Source organism: Macrotis lagotis, chromosome 7 (assembly GCF_037893015.1).
Source record: "Macrotis lagotis isolate mMagLag1 chromosome 7, bilby.v1.9.chrom.fasta, whole genome shotgun sequence".
In the NCBI taxonomy this organism is placed as follows: Eukaryota; Metazoa; Chordata; class Mammalia; order Peramelemorphia; family Peramelidae; genus Macrotis; species Macrotis lagotis.
This window is the reverse complement of record NC_133664.1, coordinates 48,528,548-48,550,757: the sequence shown is the minus strand read 5'-3', so window position 1 is coordinate 48,550,757 and position 22,210 is coordinate 48,528,548. Positions and strand designations below refer to the sequence as shown.

Below are 22,210 nucleotides of genomic sequence, written 5' to 3'. Positions count from 1 at the left end.
TAAAAATATTTCAGGTACCAATGAGACACTACTGTTGACAGTCTAATGACTATCATTTACAAAATTTGCACTTAAATGTTAAAACAAATTTTTTTCTTTGGATTCAAGGGGGAAAATAATCTCAAACACTTCAGAAACTAGATACATACCTTTTTGACCAATATTCTGGGGAAAATGTTTCAAAATTTTCAGATTACAGTAAAATGTTCTTAAATAATACTGTCATATGGTTTATGTATAGAAAATACATTTTTATTTCATCTAATTTTAAAATTTCAAGTATCTTTTGATATAATATTTCAAAAGTATATTAAGTTTTAAATTTTGTTATAACTATACTCTAAATTCTCTAATAGTTACAGAAAATTTCTTTGTAAAGCTTAAAATTTGATTTATCTATTTATTTTAGAGTCAAAATTAAAATGGCATATATCAAAATAAAAATCAATTATGTTACACACAAAGTAACAGATTCTGTACAAAATAAAAAAATACATACATAATAAAACAGACTAAATATCTTGATAAAGCTGATATTCTGAGAAATGTTTCAGTGAAAGAAATCTGTGTTCAAAGACTCCTTCAAAATCCCTTTTCTTGCCTTTCATTCATTTCTTTCACTGGGCATTAACTGTCCATTAAGCTTCAAGAGGAGCTTTACAACGAGACCCGCCTATAAAATAAGATGTTAGCAAGAAATCAATCATAAGTTAAAATGTATAAAGTATAAAAACAATCTTCCCCATTCTTTTGAGAGCCGCTAGCTCCTTGACAGAAAGCTTCAGGGAGCAACTAAGAAATGAGTAATACTGAAGCTGAAGGAACTGAAAAAGGGCCCAGCTGAGGAAGTTAAAGGCTGGATGGGAAGCAGGATACCTCTTTGGCAAGAAGTGGATTGTTGGTAGCTTGGCAGACAAGCCAGGGATTATGGTCAATCAAGCTAAATTGATAGAAAAATCTAGGCAACTTTAAAAGCAAGCTCCAGGCTTGTCTTATCTAAATAAAAATAGAGTTTCATACGTTTAAGAAAGGCTGTCTCTCCTCCTTGCTTTTTTTTTAAGTTTTTTTGTAAGGCAAATGGGGTTAAGTGGCTTGCCCAAGACCACACAACTAAGTAATTATTAAGTGTCTGAGACTGGATTTGAACCCAGGTACTCCTGACTCCAGGGCCAGTGCTTTATCCACTGTGCCACCTAGCTGCCCCCACCTCCTTGCTTTTTAAACATGTAATTTAAGTTAAGCAATTGTGTTGAAGAGTCTTCTTGTGAAATGTAGTATTATCATTTTAACTTAAAAAACAATGGACTTTAACAAATATGGTTGTTATCAAATATCTCTAACATTAAAGCAGGGCCTACCTGTTTGGTGTGTACTATAAAGCTCATTTTATTTTCCAGACTGTGAATTTGAAAGCAAGTATCAGCATCTCCCAACTGCCACATAAAGCATCCATACTTGAGACTGATGAGTAAAGTCTGCAACAAAATCAGAAACGGTCACTGACTTTGGATGTTATCACTGGTGACAGTCACAATAGTCTGAGCATTGACTGGAAAACTGGTAATAAAGACTGTTATGCTACATAAGTTCTACAGTTAAAAAAAAAAAGGCTGAAATGAAATGAAAAGTAGAGAACATTATAATGTCAGTTATTATGATTTTATGTAAAAGTTTCTGTGGAATAGGGTTATCCTAATCCCACAAAGATTTTTTTTTTGTTGTTTTAGGTTGTTGTTTTTTTTTTTTGCTAAGCAATGGGGTTAAGTGACTTGCCAAGGTCACACAGTTAAGTAAGTACTAAGTGTCTGAGGTCAAATTTGAACTCAGATCCTCCTGACTCCAGGACCCATGTTCTATACACTATGTCATCTAGCTGCCCACCCACAAAGACTCTTAATAGTTGCCTGTGAAAGTGATCTTTAAGTTATTATTCTTTTTTTAAGTTTTTGCAAGGCAATGGGGTTAAGTGGCTTGCCCAAGGCCACACGGCTAGGTAATTATTAAATGTCTGAGGCCAGATTTGAATTCAGGTCCTCCTGACTCCAAGGTCAGTGCTTTATCCACTGCCACCACCTAGGCACCCCAAGGTTAAGTGGCTTGTCCAAGGTCACACAGCTAGGTAATTATTAAGTATCTGAGACCACACTTGAACCCAGGTACTCCTGGCTTCCAGGGCTGATGCTTTATCCATTACGCCACCTAGCTGCCCCACAAGTTGTTATTATTATTATTAATTAATTTATTTATTTATTTTAGGTTTTTGCTAGGCAATGGGGTTAAGTGGCTTGCCCAAGGCCACACGACTAGGTAATTATTAAGTGTCTGAGACCGGATTTGAACCCAGGTACTCCTGACTCCAGGGCCGGTGCTTTATCCACTACGCCACCTAGCCGCCCCCTAAGTTATTATTCTTAATGATAAAAATACACTAAACAAAATCTTCAGGGACTGGTCTGAGCAAAAGATAGTTTTTTTAAATTTGCTTTTCTTGAGAAAAGGGCACACTCCAAGTCTCACAAAGGTAGTGAAGATCAAGAAGCTGCCCTGAAATGACAGTCAAGCAAGATTATATGGCCTAATGTGATCCCCTCCTCCTTCCTATCATCCCTCTCTGTTGACTCATTGGTTAGTCTTCAGAGTTACATTCTACTTGTGAAAATCTATCCCAGCAACAAAGAAAAGAATGAAAGGTTTTCATAAAATACGACCTCACCATCCAGATGGCAAGAATAACCTTCAGGATTATAACTATCTTATTGAAGTAATGTAACTTGTCTTGGAACACAAGGTCTAGGAACAGTCTACTCTCCTCCCAGTTAGTAGAAATATCCATATCGAAACAAGTGGTGTTACAAGTCTCATTCGGAATGCAAGGTCTTTCTTCTAAGAATAATCTAAGAATAATGATATGGTTTTCTTAATATTTCTTAACCCTGTGAGGATTTCACTAGGAATATATCATTCAATAAGAAACTGCCATATTAACAAGAAATATATGTTTACTGATTTTTAAAAGAAGTGCATTGAAAAATTACTATACTTTCCTTTATGTGTGGTTAACACATATGTCCCTTTGACATTCATCAATATTCTAAAATGCCCCAAGGGTTCTTTGAACACAATGTCTGAATGTCAAAATAACAATGAAATGTATTTTGGTATTTTAGTTCACTTACAATAATCAGTTTATGAAATTTCATAGCTCTATTAATCCATGTCACTACTTACATATTATGTTCAATAAACTTATGTGAAATAGTTAGCTCATTTCCCTCCCTTTTAATAATTCTTAAATATCAGCAGAAACACTTTTTTCTGAATGATAAGAACCATTTTAGAGAAGACCATTTTGGTCTTTGCTTTAATAATAATTTCTGGATAGCTATTTTACATTGCTTAAAAAGGTTATGAACAATATATTCTTCATTTTACATTTAAGACTGAGGCAAGAGGGAGGCTAGGTGGCGTAGTGGATAAAGCACCGGCCCTGGAGTCAGGAGTACCTGGGTTCAAATCCGGTCTCAGACACTTAATAATTACCTAAGCCATGTGGCCTTGGGCAAGCCACTTAACCCCATTTGCCTTACAAAAAACAAACAAAAAAGACTGAGGCAAGAGATCTAACCACCATCATGAACTTTTTCCTAGGGAGAAAGTTCCAAGGAAATGTGTGGAGTCAATACTAATTCTCCCTCTATAACTTTACCTTGCTATACTTTCATCTATTATTTCAAAAAATCTAAGCTGAAAAATGGTGAATTTGATATGAAAAATACTGCAATCTTTTTATAGCTATAAATAATCTTTTAAAAGATGAAGCTGAAGCACTTAGTGCTCATGGGGAAAAAAATTTGTGATTGATAAATGATTTGAAATTTTTTAAAATTAAGCCTTTATATGAGACATTAGGATTTGAAAAAGTAAGCCTAGTCTCCAGGGTCCACACCTTTATCAACTGCAACACCTATCAGATTGACTTTGTTATTTTAGCCAATGTTGGAAGGGATGTGGGAAAACTGAGACACTAATGCATTGTTGGTGGAGTTGTGAACTGACCCAACCTTTCTGGAGAACAATTTGGAATTATGCCCAAAGGACAATAAAAATGTGCATCCCTTATGATCCAGTAACACCACTATTAGGTATGTATCCCAAAGAGATTATAAAAGGGAAAAGGACTCACATGTAGAAAAATATTTATAGCAGCTCTTTGTGTAGTGACAAAGAATTGGAAATCGAGAGGATCAATGAACCCATCAATTGGGGAATGGCTAAACAATTTGCGGTATATGAATGTGATGAAACACTACTGTTCTATAAGAAATCGAGATGCTGAACTTCAGAAAAGCCTGGAAAGACATGCACGAACTGATGATGCCGAGTGAAGTAAGCAGAACCATGAGAACACTGTACACAATAACAACAAACCCTGCCATTCACACCCAGAGTGGGGGAAAAAAAACCCTTTGGATTCTGAGTATAGAGCACATGTTCACTTTTTTTTTGAAAGGCAATGGGGTAAAGTGACTTGCCCAAGATCACACAGCTAGGTAATTATTTAAGTGTCTGAGGTGAATTTGAACTCAGGTCCTCCTGACTCCATGGCTAATGCTTTATCCACTGCGTCACCTAGCTGCCCCTCATGTTCATGTTTTAAAACTTTTTTCTATCTTTTCTTTCTTTTTCATGGTTCCCCCCCCCCATGTTCTTGTTCTTCTTTCACAGTTTGACTAATATAAACTATGTTAAATGCAATTTTACATGTACAACCTATATCAGATGATTTGCTACCATGTGGAGGGGTGGAGTAGAAAAATGTGGAAAACAAAAGCTTGTAAAGGGATGTTGAAAACTATCTTTACAATTGGGAAACAAACAAACAAGGGGAAAAGTTAGCCTTACTCTTTTAAGTGAAAAGAAACGTATGTCGTACTTCACATGAATTGTCAAAAACAACAGAACACTTATTTACTTTAGTTTCCATATTGAGGAGATGTAATCCTTTTATGTTCACGCCTACATAAACACGAATAACTTTATGGCTGCTGGAACTTGCTTTTGTAAATACTTGTCCGGTAAAAAAAGCTGCTCCATATGTAGGAATTTCCCAGCAATTCTGTAAGAACATTCGTTGAAGGTGGTGCATTTCCTTACTGACACCTTCACTTGTGCTAAGATTCTAGAAGCAGAGGTGAAGAGAGGGGAAAAAGAAAATGACAATAAAATTTACTATATTACACTGACACAGAGAAAGCAAATTTCACACAATCAGGAAAATGAGAAAATTTTGAGTGTCTTGAAGATTTACTCAAATTTTGGTCATAAATTGCCTACTAGTGCCCCCCTAACTGTTCTTTTCTAATAGACCTAAACTAAAAAGGTGGTTTTGTTTTTTTTTTTTTTTTAGGTTTTTGCAAGGCAATGTAGTTAAGTGGCTTGCCCAAGGCCACACAGCTAGGTAATTATTAAGTGCCTGAGGCCAGATCTCCAAAACCAGTGCACCATCTAGCCACCCAAGCTTTTTTTTAAAAATAAAAAAAACATTTTATTTTTCCAATTACATGGAAAGATAGTTTTCAACAATCATTTTTTGTAAGATTCTGAGTTTCATATTTTTCTCCTCCCCCCCGAAAGAAAGTTATCTAAAACATGTGTAACTATGTTAAACATATCCATATCAATCATGTTGTGAAAAGACAATCAAATCGAAAAGGGGGGAATAATAATAAATAATAAATCAAATTTAAAAAATTGAAAATAATAAGTTTTGTTCTGCATTCAGAGTCTACAGTTCTTTCTCAGGATGTGGATGGTATTTTCCATCACAAGTCCTTTAAAACTGACTCTGATTCTTGAACTGTTGAGAGGAGCAAGTTCATCATAGCTCCTCTTAGAGGGTACAACATTCTTCTGGTGCTGCTCACTACACTTCAGCATCAGTTTATGTAAAGCATAAATCTTAAGAGGATTAGAAAGAAGGTGACACATTTCCCTTTACAATATAACTAGTGATAAGGTCACTGATTTGACTGCTGGAAATTGTACTAGATATGTCTGAGCTCCCTTCCAATTTGAATTGTAAAACCCTCTGATCCTTCAAGCCCTTCTCCTCCCACAATTTATCCTCATTTCAAGAGCAGCATCAACAGATCCACTTCATTTTTTTTGGTTGTGAGGTTATAAAATTAAGAAAAATATTTTAAAATTTCAATTTAACAAAATATCAAGTAGTCTATTAAGAGTTTAAAATATTTCTATTGTGCTTACCTTGTATTCATGAAGTATTCTATTTGTCCAGTGAGGTGCCTTACTTTTCAGTTTGGTGATTGGAACTATGGATTTTAGATTTTCTTCACTAGAACAAACATACCAACATACATATGTTAAATAAATAATTTTAATAGCAAAGTACAATAGTGATTCTGCCCAACATAAGATTTTGGGAAGAAAATATTAACTTTAAGCCAAATAACTAAAAATAACAGTCTTGTCTAGAAGCTTCTTGAAGGCAGGCATGGTTTTGATTTTGCCTTGAGTAGCCCTCACATGTGGCATGGGGCTTGCTCATGTATAGAATCCGAATGATCTTATCACTGTAGCTGCACCCTGCCAGGTTCCATTTAGAGATCAGCTGGTGCCTTCTGCTAACGAGCCCCCTCCACTCCATGAAGCTGCCTACTTCTGGACCAAACCAACTTCTTAAAAATGCTATGGATGTTATTGGTGGCAATTGGAATATGTTTAAATTAGACAGAATAGCTTTATGTAATTAATGTAATTTAAACACTTACTTGAGGAAACCTTGTTTGTGTTTTTTACTTTCATAATTCCCATAAACTATCTGCAGCAACAGACTTGCCAGTGTTATCAACTTAGCATCAGGAGATGTATAAAAACCTTTCAGCAAATTATATCTGGCTTCATCAAAAAGAATAAGAATAGCAAGTGGGTCTTCAATCTTTACAAGAAAAAAGAAAAATATGATTAACATGTCACATTTTCTTATTGCAAAGGCAGCATAACTTTTCACTTAATGGAAAAAAGCTACAACTTAAACATTAATGAGGTACTGCTACTGACATTAATGAAGTTATAAATATGGATAATTTCCAACATCTAAATTAATTCTAATGCTTTTCTAATCTTATACTATATGTTTATCCTTTTAGGTTCCTAAATGTATACTTAATATCAGTTATGTAGAAATGTTTCCTTTTTTACTCTTTCAAACAGGCATAATGTAAGATAAATATTTCACAAAGTTTCTAATTTCAATGGCAAAGATAATGGTCGTTTTTATACCAAACTTGATGGAAATGAAAATATTCATTTGTTCAAAATACTTTTATGTAGATAACTGGTGGTGTCAGACATAGAACATATGACCCCAGACCCTAACTATGGGATTCTGGACAAGTCATTTGACCTTTCTGCCTCAGTTTTCCCACCTGCAAAATGGGGATAATAAATGAGATCACAACTATAAAGTACCAAGCCCAGGGCCCAGCATTTACCAGCACGAATAAATGTTAAAGTTGTTATTAGGTGAGCCAGTCCTTAGATAAATACGAACATGGTCACATTTGTTTTTAATCTGCAGCTTCTGGGACTCCTCTGGTCTTCTCTAACCCCTGGGGAGCTCTATGTCTCTGATCTTCTCCCCTTTGTGAGGTTCCAGGCCCCTGTTCTCAGGCTGCACCTAGTATACATGAAGGCCCTTCAAAAAGAGGCGAGGTTCGGGGCGGCTAGGTGGCGTATGGGGCAGCTAGGTGGTGTAGTGGATAAAGCACCGGCCTTGGAGTCAGGAGTACCTGGGTTCAAATCCGGTCTCAGATACTTGGTAATTGCCTAGCTGTGTGGCCTTGGGCAAGTCACTTAATCCCATTTGCCTTGCAAAAAAAAAAAAACCCCTAAAAAAAAAGAGGTGAGGTTCTCAGGGGCAGGGCTGTCTCACTCTGGCTTCTGTCTACACTATGCTGGCATAGTAAGAACTTTACAAAAGCTAATGAATTAAAACAAATACAGGAACAACATAAAAACAGATGAGCTAAGGAATAACACTCAAGTAGTTTGGTGCCCTCTGGTGAATGATCCATGTCATCTTCTGCTTCCTCCTCCCACTGTAACTCAAAATGATTATAATCCTATTCAATAGCCCTGGTAGGAGAAAATGTTGCTATTTCTGGATATAAGTTTTCATGTATTTATGATAGCTGAGGAAACTGAGGCAAACATGATTTAGTGACTTGCTCAGGGTCACACAACTACTAAATATCTGAGGCCTGATTTGAATTCAGAAAGACTCTGGGCCCAGAGCTTTGTCACTGCACCACCTAGCAGCCACAAGTATGGATAAAGGCAGTAAAATTTTACAGTCTGGAATTTTTTGACCTTATCTGCAAATACTTTTGGAAATCTCTCTAGAAAAGAGATAAGGAAATCTGGGTTATAGTTTTTGCTACCAGGATGATATTTGATTTTGGAATGCTCCATTTTCTTACAATTTCCATAGGTATCACCTTCAATCAAACCCTCATACATTCTAGTGGATCTTAGTATAGGGTCCTTGCAGTATTCGTCCTACAACAGCAACCAAAATTATCTTCCTTGAATGCTATTTTGACAACAGCACTCCTATGTTTAAAAACTATCCATTCACATACATTAATCCCAGTCCCCTTCTCTTTAGCAAACCTTTTTTTCAACTTCCAATGGAAGTCTCACATCTCTTCTTAGGAAAAGCTGTGGTGTTTCCCTTTGAGGGTCCAAATTTGTCAATTCATTCAGTATTTCTGGCCAGTCACGAACATGTTGTAAGGGTTTGTGATAGGGTTTCAGCTGAAGGCCTGAAAAAAAAAATTCCTTTTAAAGATGATTATATTACAATGAATCAATTGTATCCATGCTTGGGATGTACTAGGCAAATAGTTAAATCTAAATACTGAATTCAGACTAATTAGGAGAGAATTCTTTCCTTCTTTAAAAATTAATTTTCAATTATTGAACTGCTTCAGCTCAATACCTTCTTTGGGATGATTTGACAATGTTTTACTTGAGATAAATTTAATCAAAGTTATTAAATTTATCCAAAATTCTTAATTATCTTAAATCTTTTTTGATTATATTCCAATTGATAGATTTCAAAAGAATCATAAAGTTTCATCTTTTAACTGGGAGAATATTTCATCCAACTCTTTCAGTAAGCTGTCTAAGGTCATGCAGTTAGACAGTGACACAGAAGGAGTTAGGGGCCCACATCTTCCAACTCCCCATCTAATGCACTCTCCTCTCTATACCACCTTCATAGAATTAGAATCTAGATGACCAGACTTCAATGACTTCATTAATGCATAGACTAGATTTGAATTATTTTTCCTTCCTAGTAAAAACATATACAATCAAATTAAGTCTTTAAACAAACAAACAAATAAATAAATAAATAAAAATACATTTTTAACTATGATAGAAAGCAAATAAAAACTTGATTGTGGAAAATAGGTAAAGTATCAGTACTTCATAAGGTATTTCATGTATAAAAAGGTAAAATAGAAAATTAAAAACTGTTTTGAGGCTAATGATTTTTAAAACATATGTCCTCCTTAGACAATTTTTGTTCTTCTGAAGTCAATGAAAGAATATAAGACCAGGGAGTCAGGAGGGGTTGAGTTCAGATCCTAGTTTCTGGGCCAGGGTCATAACTTTCAAACTTTTGGAACCTGAATTTCTTCATCTATAAAACAGTGACTTTTGTTTGTTTTTGATATTTGTCCCTCATTCTCAAACAAGACCATGCAGGGAGGTGATGCTATGACTTGCAAATGAATAGGATTTAAGGGTGGGATGGCTGTGAAAAGTCATCATCTGGGTCCAGTGGCAAGATAGAAATTAAGTAAGATCTTGAATAGATAGGTAGGAAATTAGTTGGGAAGCTATTAATAGGTGAAAGATGAAGCCAACATGAACTAGGCTAGTGACAACTGAGTGCTGAGGAAGAGAAAAATGTAAGAGATCCTGGAATATCCTGGAGACAGAATTGATAGTACCGAGTAAATGACTGGAAATAAGAAAGAGTAAAAGATGACTCCCAGTTTTTGAGCATGGGTGAACTAGATGATGATGGAAAGAGAGAGACTGGGAAGAAAGGATGATGAATTCAATTTTAAACATGAAAGAATCAGATTTTATGATTTTTTTTTTTTTTTAGATTTTTCAAGGCAATGGGGTTAAGTGGCTTGCCCAAGGCCACATGGCTAGGTAATTACTAAGTGTCTGAGGTCGGATTTGAACCCAGGTACTCCTGACTCCAAGGCCGGTGCTCTATCCACTGCGCCACCTAGCCACCCCAATTTTATGATTTTTAAGAGACAACGAGGAAGGGATCGATGGGCTTATCTAGTCAAACTCTTACCTCAACCAGGTTTTTCTTTACAAAATTAAAGACCTTCTTATACAATATTCACATGTATGTGTGTGTGTACATATAATAACATATAACCTGCATAATGGAATTATATAACATAATATATCAATGCATTATTATACTTTATAGACTTGTTAAAAGGCTCAAATAAAACAAAGACCTAAAGCACCATCTAAGTGTCAGCTCTTGTTAACTGTAAATGAAGGGAGGGAATGAGCATTACTTGGAGATTTGGGATTATAGAAATCTTTAGGGTGAGTTGTTTCATTTACTGATTCTTCAACTGCGAAGGCTGGTTTGGCTTGTGACTACCTTGGCTCTACGTCTGTAGGACAAACAAAGACAATAATAATGGAATCACAAGGATGGTGACAGGCACCCAGGAGGCCTTCAAGAAACCATTGCAGAGCCTAGCCCTTTTAGAGGGGCCAAGGCTAGGTCAGATGGTGGCAAACATGGGAAGAGAATTTGCTCTTTGTTTCTCTATAAGGTGAAAATAATATGATGTGGTAAAGGAGAGAAATGAGAAGACTGGCATCTCCTCTTGATTTACAGATGATTGGGTCAGCCAGCATACACGACCACATGAGATTTCCTATTGATTCATTTTAAAATTAGAGATGTGATCTGACAAGTGAAAGGTGTCCTTTTATGTTCGGCAATGGGTCTGCATTCTGAATATATAAATGAAAAACCTGGATAAAGAATCATAATTTCTACCCAATTAACTATTTTTACTTATTAATATTCTAAATTTTGCCATTATGTTTTTGCAGTCTTTTCTGTTACAAAAAACACTTGGACTTTTAAAATGAACTTGATCTGATAGGTATTCATACCTGATAGGTCCTGTGAATAATATTAATAACCATTATTTTTTTGTCAAGGCAATGGCTTAAGTGATTTGCCCAAGGTCACAGAGCTAAGTAAGTATCTGAGGCAGGATGTGCTAATTTTTTCCCTAGGTAAGCAGCAAACTTCAACAAGTTCCTATCTTGAACAGTGACATTTTTTCTTCAAGTATTTTATATATACAAAATACACGAAAAATATTCTTTATAGATTCTCTACACATACACACACACATACACAAAATAAGATTGTTCAAAGCAAAAACACATCTTCCTGATAATATAAACATGCTCTTTCTTTATCCTTTTCCTCCTTTTTTTCTCTCACAAGTTTTACCTAAATAAAAAAAATCTAATAGTGACTAGGAGCATTAGATTATGGCTTTCCTATTAATCACAATACATATCTTTAAAACATCTGAAAATTTCTGAACAAAGTTCAATTTCATTAGGAAGAAAGTTTCCACTTTCAGCTCAGTATTTCATTCACTAATAGTATTAGTTCAAAATTCTTTCTTGTAAAGAAGAGCAATCTCATTGCTTCCCTTTCTATCAGCTCCTCCCTAAACTAGGGGATTATAGTATATCTTATCCTCAAATAAATATGGAATATTTGCTATCTGTAATGCTAAGATAAATAGCTGATAATGCTAAATAAATTACACAATATAAGAGCTATTTTAATGTGGTGATTAAAAAATTCTGAGAGACCAAATATCTGGGTAAATTAAAATCCATTTTATTGTCTATGTCTAGAAAGTAGACAATAAAACAGGCTCATTGTCCCTTCAGTTGCCAAAAAGAATGAACCCCTTGAACCTTCAATATTTATAAAGTCTTCTGGAAAAGGGTTTCACCTGAGGCTGAGTGAACATTATAATGGAGATGAGCATATTAAAATAGGGGTCTTGGAGTATTTGACCTATGTCACTCAAATCTTATTTGACAGAGATATCAATTTCCATATCACTTGTTAAGCTAGAATCAATAATTCATAACCAATCTGGAAAAAAACCAATGATTTGGAATATACCCCAATTAGCTTCTAATAAGGTCTTGACCTAAGTACATTTTTCACATTTATTTATTTATTTATTCATTCATTCATTCATTCATTCATTCATTCATTTATTTATTTTTTAGGTTTTTGCAAGGCAAATGGGGTTAAGGGGCTTGCCCAAGGCCACAAGGCTAGGTAATTATTAAGTGTCTGAGACTGGATTTGCACCCAGGTACTCCTGACTCCAAGGCCCGTGCTCTATCCACTATGCCACCTAGCTGCCCCCATTTTTTACTTTAAAAAAATTTTTCATTTATTTAAGGCAATGGGGTTAAATAACTTGCCAAAGGTCACACAGCTTGGCAATTATGTATCTGAAGCTGATTTGAACTCAGGTCCTCTTGACTCCAGGGCCACTGCTCATTCCCTCCCTTCATTTACAGTTAACAAGAGCTGACACTTAGATGGTGCTTTAGGTCTTTGTTTTATTTGAGCCTTTTAACAAGTCTATAAAGTATAATAATGCATTTATATATTATGTTATATAATTCCATTATGCAGGTTATATGTTATTATATGTACACACACATACATGTGAATGTCGTATAAGAAGGTCTTTAATTTTGTAAAGAAAAACCTGGTTGAGAGTTTGACTAGATAAGCCCATCGATCCCTTCCTCGTTGTCTCTTAAAAATCATAAAATTGGGGTGGCTAGGTGGCGCAGTGGATAGAGCACCGGCCTTGGAGTCAGGAGTACCTGGGTTCAAATCCGACCTCAGACACTTAGTAATTACCTAGCCATGTGGCCTTGGGCAAGCCACTTAACCCCACTGCCTTGAAAAATCTAAAAAAAAAAAAAAATCATAAAATCTGATTCTTTCATGTTTAAAATTGAATTCATCATCCTTTCTTCCCAGTCTCTCTCTTTCCATCATCATCTATCTAGTTCACCCTCAAAAACTGGGAGTCATCTTTTACTCTCTTATTTCTAGTCATTTACTCGGTACTATCAATTCTGTCTCCAGGATATTCCAGGATCTCTTACATTTTTCTCTTCCTCAGCACTCAGTTGTCACTAGCCTAGTTCATGTTGGCTTCATCTTTCACCTATTAATAGCTTCCCAACTAATTTCCTACCTATCTATTCAAGATCTTACTTAATTTCTATCTTGCCACTGGACCCAGATGATGACTTTTCACAGCCATCCTACCCTTAAATCCTATTCATTTGCAAGTCATAGCATCACCTCCCTGCATGGTCTTGCTACCTAGCTGTCCCTTAAGTACATTTTTAAGCGAGATTTCCTGAGGTTGGTTTCTGGATGAGAAAGTAGGAAAGGGGAAAAAAACCTTGGTACTAATATAACAATTAATTATTAAATATAAGAGAGAAATAATAATAATCATCATTTCTCACAGCAACCTACTAAAAACAAACATAATAAGGATTTAACATATCATTTCCTCCATTTTACAGATGGATAGATCCTTATTAAAAATTCTACCTAATCTTTTTTTTAGGTTTTTTCAAAGCAAACGGGGTTAAGTGGCTTACCCAAGGCCACACGGCTAGGTAATTACTAAGTGTCTGAGCCCGAATTTGAACCCAGGTACTCCTGACTCCAAGGCCAGTGCTCTATCCACTACGCCACCTAGCCGCCCCAAATTCTACCTAATCTTAAGAAAAATGGATAAGTATAGAACAAAAGAAATGATAAAGAGAGCACAAAGAGCAAAATAAAACTAGTAGATAAGATTGAAGAAATATTTTGAAAGTATTAAGATCTTCAGTTTTGTAACAAGAAATACAATACCCAAAGATATTATTTTAATTATAGCAACAATATTTATGATATAATTTTTTTTCTTACTGAGGTTCTCTGAACAGATCCAAATAGTGAAATATTGTTGTGTTTCATGAGAGAGACGCATTCCTTCCATAATCTGCTGTACTGTGGTGTTGTTTCCATGTTTTAGTTCAACAGAACGGTATGATCCATCCATTCGGTATATCCGTACCTTTTCATACTATGGTAAAGAATGAAATCATATGCTATTTTACTTTTATCAGCTTTGTATTTCATCCCCACAGTAATGCTCCAACATTCTCTTCTTGTCCCCAATCTGCTCCTGACCTCCATGTTTACAATAGGTCACCTAGCTTATTTTACTCTGTGGAGAAGATTAAGGCCATGGGACATGAGCTTTTTTAGCAATCCTCCCCCTACCATGTATGATACCACCCCAAACACACACATATACTCTCTCAAACTCTGTTTCTTTCTTCTCTTCCCTCATTTCCTCCATTTGTAGATAGAAGTTAATTTTCTTCAGTGAGACTTATTTTGGGGTTTTTTTGCAAGACAATGGGGTTAAATGACTTGCCCAAGGTCACACAGCTAGGTAATTATTAAGTATCTGAGGCTGGATTTGAACTCCTGACTCCAGGTCCGGTGCTCTATCCACTGCACCACCCATCTGCCCCTATGACAGACTTATTTTTTTAAAAAATTTCTATCATGGAATGGTAGGAGATAGATGGAATGGTACATAATCTAGAAGGGTCATGGGTTAGGGAACTTTTGAGTGATCAGGGAGAGCTAAACATTTTTGTTGACAAATGAAAGAGGCAGTGAAGATTAACTATATAAGAAGGAGAAGATGTGCAAAGAGAATTCATGCAGAGACTTGGAGAGAATGCACCAAGAAGACCCTTTTAGGAGAGATTAGCTTTTCATTTTGCTTAATAATGCATTAGAAAGCTACAAAAATTTTATTTCGTAAGTTTTGAAGTTTACTTTAAAGGGAAGGATTGTAGTAGAAAAGATGTCTGGGGGTGGAGACATTGGTATTTAAAGGATGGATGTTCAGTAGGTAAAATTAAAGAAGGAGGACATTCCAGGTATGGAAAATTAGTCTGAGCAAAGATGTGGAGATAAGAAAATAAAGTGGATGTTTGAGAAGCAAAGTCATCCAAGATGTTTCTACAAGGCTTGGAGAGAATGAATGTGAATAGGTGCCAATAGGTGAACGGAAGACCCAATTTAAAATAGCTAGGACAGGAAATGGTTTGATTACTGACAATTGAGACAGACAGAATGTTGGGCTGAGTTAAAATTTATAGTTTTTAACCCTTGGAAGTTGAGGAACCTTAGGTAATTCATAAACCAATAGGTTTCTCCCCATAACTAAGACTCATCTAACAAGTCACTGAAGAGTAGTGGTCTCTTTGGATGGAGAAAATTTCCACTGACAGCTCCTTGGCCAGCTGGGTATTGATTGACTACTGGAGAAATACCAATATTTCTGCATGACAATACTATGATTACTAGGGGTCAACAACTCTATAATTTAAAATAATGAGGCTAAGGATACAAGCATAATGTGTGTGTGTGTGTGTGTGTGTGTGTGTGTGTGTGTGTGACAGTGTGGTATATGGAATTAACACAAATATGACATTAAAATGTTGCTCTAAAACTAAATATGTAAGGTGTAATATATTTTATTAGCCCAACTGTAGAGAATGCTGAACCCCCCCCCCCCCCTTTTTCAGTTTTTTTGCAAGGCAAAGGGGATTAAGTGGCTTGCCCAAGGCCATACAGCTAGGTAATTATTAAGTGTCTGAGACCAGATTTGAACCCAGGTACTCCTGACCCCAGGCTGGTGCTTTATCCACTGTGCCACCTAGCCGCCCTGAAACTGTTCAAAAAATACAGTTAATTGTTATCTGTTGTCTTTGTAACACAGTCATTTCACTCCCTCCTTCCTAGAATGGCAAAAGCCAAAGCAAAAAACACAAATTCCTTTTAATCATCCTGTTGGACACTAGATGGCGTTCATAATCAGCAAAGCCAGTAAAGCCAAGCAATGGGCAAACTAAGCAGGGCTGAGTTAACTCAGAAAGTCAAACTGAAGAGAATTGTAAAAGTTGAACTAGCCTATATTTTTTTCCTCTGGTAGCTTTTTTTTCTCAGAATCTACTCTGACTGAGTGACACTGAGAGTAGATATTATTGGGAATTGATATTTATATCTCAAAGAAGTAAAAAAACTAAATTTCCTCCCTAAGTAACTAGTTTTCTCTTCCTCCTTCCTCTCCACTGGAAAAAAAAAAGCCCAAATACTTGTAACCATGTGAAGTGAACTTCAAAGCCTCAATGGCAGGTGAGGGCCCAGGAGCCTGTGCTCCCAATGGCCTGCAACAGGGCCATAAGGTGGCCAGGAGAGCTTAGGGGGATTGGAGGGTGTGCTTTCTCATTTTGGATAAAGTGCCTCTCCCTTCCCCTATCAAATATAATGAATGTTACATCACAGACTGGTAACACAGAACTAGTTCATGCTGTGAACAAAATGAAGTTTGCTGTAATCCTAACAGTTTTCTCTCATTTCTCCCTGACCTTTTGTTATGTATTCAGAGAATGCTGTTACCTGAAAAATTAAGGTATATTACAACTATATTGCAAACACAGAAACATGTTAATAACATCCTTTTATCCTCCTAACCATCCAATGCTGACCAAAGAATCCCAGATCAAGCTGCATTACATCCAAGGCTTCGTAAGATCTTGGGACTTGTCCAGGATTGGAACCAGGACCATTTCAATCCAAATACCAGCCTGCTCAGAAAAGTCACAAGGCTGAGTTCCTTCCACTCACTACAAATTCAAAGTATATTGTTAACTAACAAGTGATGTCTTCATAATGCTGTATCTGTGGGGAAAGTCTCTTATCTGGGTGTGGACAGAGTAGTAGAAACTATAGGATCAAGTCCTGCCTCAAATTTCAGAATGGTAGACCCTACCCAATGGAATGTAACTAGATTCAATCCAAGGTCTAAATAATTAGAAATTTTCAATATGGATACTGGTCATTCAATTATATACTATCTCATATTATTTTCGATGCTTTTTTCTAGATGTATTGGGAGGGGCCACACACTATCTTCTAATCCTTAAAAATACCAGCAAAATGCAAAGTACAGAGAAGGTCCTTGCTAGGGACTTGTTGGTTGACAAGAGAGAAAGCCTGGGTTGATAATGCCTAATATAATTTCTTTCAATATGGGTTTTCTTTAGAAAATTATTTTTTATGATTTTTCAAGTAATTTTTTTGATACAAAAGTCTAAGATCAACATTTTTTTTTTTGCAAGGCAAATGGGGTTAAGTGGCTTGCCCAAGGCCACACAGCTAGGTAATTATTAAGTGTCTTGAGACTGAATTTGAATCCAGGTACTCCTGACTCCAGGGCCAGTTTGATCAACATTTTTCTTATGCACATCTAAATTTTCTTTGGTTGCTAATAATCCTTTACTCTAATACTAACTACTGATGCCTCACTGTGGTGTGGGAGTGACCTCTAAAGCTCCACCAGGAAAGCCTAGGCTATGAGAAGTACTATCAAGAGGTACAAGCTTAGAGCAGAAGAGCAGGGTTGTTTGCTCTGCCTTATCTGAAGATTATTAACAGGTTGGGTCATATCATTTAGGATAGCAGGGCCTCTCCCTCCTCATGGGACTCCAGAAACTCTTAAGGACAAAGAAAAGATCTGTTTTGGAAAGAATATCACAATGGAAAAATTATAGATTCTTTAGGTGCTTGAAAAATATGAAAAATTCAAATCAAAATAAATTTCAGTCATTTCAGCAAAATAATACATTAAATAACATTATTATCTGCTATCTGGAACAGGGACTAGAGTGCTGGTCCAGGTGTCAGGAAGCCTCATCTTCATGAGTTCAAATCTAGTTTCAAGCCCTTACTAGTTGTGTGATTGTGAGCAAGTCACTTTACTCTGTTGCAATTTCCTCAACTGTCAAGTGAGCTGGAAAAGGAAAAGGCAAACCACTCCAGTGTCTTTACCAAGAAAACCCCAAATCAGGTCAGGAAGAGTCAGATATGACTGAAACAACTGAACGATAACAAAACTCTAGAACCATACAAAAGGGACAAATATAAATCTAAATGTAATGACACCTAACTAATTTGCCTAACTGAATTAATGAAAAATAATAAGTGAATTCTTAAAAGAAATATATAAATTTTAAGCAAAGCAGTAACTTGAGATAGTCTTAATTTAATATCCTTCAGTAGAACTCTTAAGGAGAAGATTTTGCTTTAAAGAAAGCATAGGAAGTTTTGATGTGATGTCTCTGAAGATGACTCTGCCTAAAAAATAATGTTGATTCTAAAAAATTTTTAAAGAATTTTAAACATTCCATCTATAAATTTTCTATTTCTGATTTTTTCCTATCAATAGAAAGAAAGTATTTGACAGGCAAAAGCAAATGTTAGTACAGCTAGAAAAACCACAAACATGGAGTTACCAGAGTAATTTTTTTTCTTAGGTTTTTGCAAAGCAAATGGGGTTAATTGGCTTGCCCAAGGCCACACAGCTAGGTAATTATTAAGTGGCTCAGACTGGATTTGAACCCAGGTACTCCTGACTCCAAGGCTGGTGCTTTATCCACTACACCACCTAGCCACCCCCAACCAGAGTAATTTAACAAGTGTTCACTAATATGTAAATTCTAATCACCCAGCATTAACATCTGGCTCCTTTCCTTAGACCTAGAATTTGTGTATTTAATGATGTGCCAATAATAATTTGTGCTACCTTGTTAAAGACTCATAAGTAACAAATGAACTTAAAAAATGCAACAGGTAATCTATTTAAAAAGACAATTCCTACTGGTTTGTTGACAGCTTCCTTTAACAGTTTTGCAGTCTCTTCCCAGTCATTCTGTTTATTTTCTTCACAGATGTTTAAAGGAGACCTTCCTTGTTGGTCAATAATGTGCTGCAAATAATAAAGGGGGGGGGGGAAAGGAATTGCATGTATCATACTAATTTCAAAGAAGAAAGTTCATTAATGATTCTTAGAATTTCCCCAATACCCTAAAACTTTGATTCTCAGTAATACAATAGTAGGACAAAGTTATTAGGTCTTAAATCACAATTATTGTTTATAATATTATCTTCATTTTGTTACTTAAGAAGTTTTGAAGTAATCATACTTTGTGAATGTTCAAAACCTGGTCAATGACTAATGGTCAATAACTTCATTCGGTATGTATTGTTTTCTGCTTACAGATACACCCAATGATTTACAAAAAAATTGATTTTTTCTTAAGAAATATTAATATTCTAATCCTAGAAGCAGAAAGAACCATTTTATATGAAATTACTAGGATACTTATTAAATTCTCAAGTATAAAAGCAAAACTTGAACATAAATATGAATTGCTTTCATATCTACATTTATAAAATGACAAATACTTTTCAAAGCCAGACTCTGGGAAGGGCTAGAGTTAAACACTGTGGTATTATTACTTATGAAGTCACAATTTTTAAAAAGTGAAAGCAACTTACTCTGTCTACTTCTGGATGGTTCAGAAGGATTTGTACTATTTCAACATGTCCTCCTCCAGCAGCAAAATGAAGAGGAGAACTAAGTTGTCCATTCAAGAGGTTTGGATTACACTTTCCTTTTTCTAACAGCATTCGAGTGGCCTCAACTTTTCCATACCTACAGAAAATAGAACTTGTTAACTAAAAAATTCACCTGTGGTTTATTTTTCAATTCTATTTTTAGACAATATTCCAAAGATTGCTAAGGTTTTCTAGGACACATAACAAGGGATTAAGACATTGACGTAAATGTGTATGGTGGCTAGGGGTTTCTTCTGAGTAATTCTGGTTCAAACAATGTTTCTATTTCTGATGAACTGGGAAAACACATAACTTCCAATATGAATTGAGAGGAAAGGGGAGAAAGACAAAGTAAAATAAAGTATAAGAAAAGTGCTGCCTATATTGTTGTTCAGTTGTGTCTGACTCTCAGTGACTGCATTTGAGATTTCTTGGCAAGGATACTGAATGGTTTGCCATTTCCTTTTCCCAGCTCATTTTTCAGGAGAAGAACTGAGGTAAACTGGATGAATTGAATTTTCCAGGGTCACACAGCTAGTGTCACATTTGAACTCAAGAAGATGAATCTCTCTAACCTCAGGCATGGCACTCTATCCACTGAGCCAGCTAGCTGCCCATTTAGAAGATACAGATAAAGAAATAAGTTAGAATTTTTAAATGAGGTAATTCAAGTTAATAAACAATTAAGAACCCAATTCAGTAACTGTAAAATAACTTCAAGAAAAGAAGCTCATTTAGAATGTCCATGTGGCCCCAATAATCTGATGTAAACTAGGAGCAACAAATTAGAGTAATGATGTTAAAACAAAAATAAAATCAATAAATATTCACTAGGTATTTATTAATGCAAGTACCATGAAACAAAGAAATATAAGGTATATATGGTTCTTTCCCTAATGCAGTTCACAATGCAGATGATGATTTAAGATAAAAACATGACTAAAATTAAGCTATACAGGATTTAAATGACAATCCAATATTATAGTATAGTAAATGTAATAGAACAAAAATTAATATAGGAGGTTCAAATAAAGGAGAAATCACTTTAGGCTACCGTGATCAGGAAAGATTTCATTGGAGTAGTAGAAAATGAGGCTGAGTCTTGCAGATAGCACAGAACCTAGACAGGTGGTTAAGGAAGGGGATGAATGTAAATCATCAGGGCAACAGAGCAAACCACTGACTAAAGTGTAGAGTCCAAGAGAAGAGTGAAGAGCTAGTGCTTAGTGCCTAGGTTATAGTCACTTCCTCAATCTACACCTCACAAAGCTACCAAAATAATCTTCTAAGGTAAAGCTTTGACCATGTCAAACCTATATTTATTTATTTGTGGGGGGGGAGCGGTTCTTACTGTCTTGAGATAAAACATTCCTTTCATTATAACATTCCTTCTCATTATAACAAAAATGTCTCTCCAGTCTTCACTTTATTTTACTCTATATACTCTAGTTGGATTCTTACTGCCAGTTGAACCAAGCCAGATGGGCATTCTCCTGCCTCTACTTCCCTTTATGTACCTGCATGTTCTCTCTCAGTTTCAGGTGGGGTATTTTATTTGGATCTCGGCTTTTTTAATCTTTGTATATCCAGCAACTTGTAAAAAGCCTTATAAATATTCTAATGAATCTGTAATCTCATCTATTTGGGAGTTCTCTGTGGTGATGTAGATTGCAATCTAGCAATACTGTCTATCTACCTCTTTCCAAAGCTCACCCTAAGGAATCAACTCATTTTCCTCATATCAAAACTATCAGGGGAGTATAATGGCTGCCTAGCTGTCACCCTCTGTTCTTGTCATATGAACAGCCCATCTTTTCTTCCTGCTATACATTTACTGAATGATATTTCAACATTAATTACTGTCAACTGATTACAGGATCAAATATACTAATTACATGGGGATACTTTGAAAACAAATTCCTCAAGGTGGTGATTTGATATCTTTTGATTTTTTTAAATCACTACACAGAGTACTAGGACATAGTAGAAATAAAACAAACATTAACTAATTATAATTTAAATAACTCTGAAATCAATAATCACAAAAATGCAGAGTATAACAATCTTTTTAAAGAAAGATACTCACCAGCATGCATAATGAATAGGTGCCCAATGATCATTATCTAGCTGGTTTACTGAAAAACTATCATTGAGAAGACGGTTTAATAATTCTGAATCTCCTTCACAGGCACTTCGATGAAGAGGGAAATCATCTACCCACTGATGTTCTCTAATAATGGATAAAAGAAATGCAATTCAAAATATACTTTAAAACAAAAAAGTAGGCATACCTGAATAGGTAGACTGTAGACTAATAGGCATTAAAAATCAGTTTTAAGTTTAAGCAAAAGAATGACTATTTCTATAACATGGCAGACAGTTTTCAAGATTGATTGGTGGGTGAGAGGGAAATGGTGCTTTGTAAGCAACCAGTTAGTCTGGACTTTAGATAACAAAATTCATGATGAGGTTCATACTCAAAGATTTTCTAGCTTGGTTGAATCAGCTATA

General features: G+C 35.6%; 1 protein-coding gene across 3 annotated transcripts in view; it reads right to left on the bottom strand.

Annotated features, from left to right (window-relative positions):
* Positions 1–379: 379 nt before the first annotated feature.
* The window catches only part of KRIT1 (KRIT1 ankyrin repeat containing), a 40,521-nt gene continuing 18,690 nt past the window's right edge, over positions 380–22,210 (bottom strand). For 2 of the 3 annotated variants that reach the window (XM_074192841.1, XM_074192843.1), the window contains 10 exons: positions 21,786–21,929; positions 19,640–19,796; positions 18,960–19,067; positions 14,144–14,300; positions 8,695–8,846; positions 6,792–6,958; positions 6,268–6,355; positions 4,973–5,179; positions 1,359–1,475; positions 381–673 (listed from right to left, as the gene is read on the bottom strand). In XM_074192841.1, coding sequence (XP_074048942.1) covers positions 605–673; positions 1,359–1,475; positions 4,973–5,179; positions 6,268–6,355; positions 6,792–6,958; positions 8,695–8,846; positions 14,144–14,300; positions 18,960–19,067; positions 19,640–19,796; positions 21,786–21,929 — 1,366 coding nt within the window. In that variant the 3' untranslated portion in view covers positions 381–604. Of the gene's footprint in view, positions 674–1,358; positions 1,476–4,972; positions 5,180–6,267; positions 6,356–6,791; positions 6,959–8,694; positions 8,847–14,143; positions 14,301–18,959; positions 19,068–19,639; positions 19,797–21,785; positions 21,930–22,210 lie in introns of all 3 variants that reach the window. The other variant, XM_074192842.1, reaches the window with a different exon arrangement.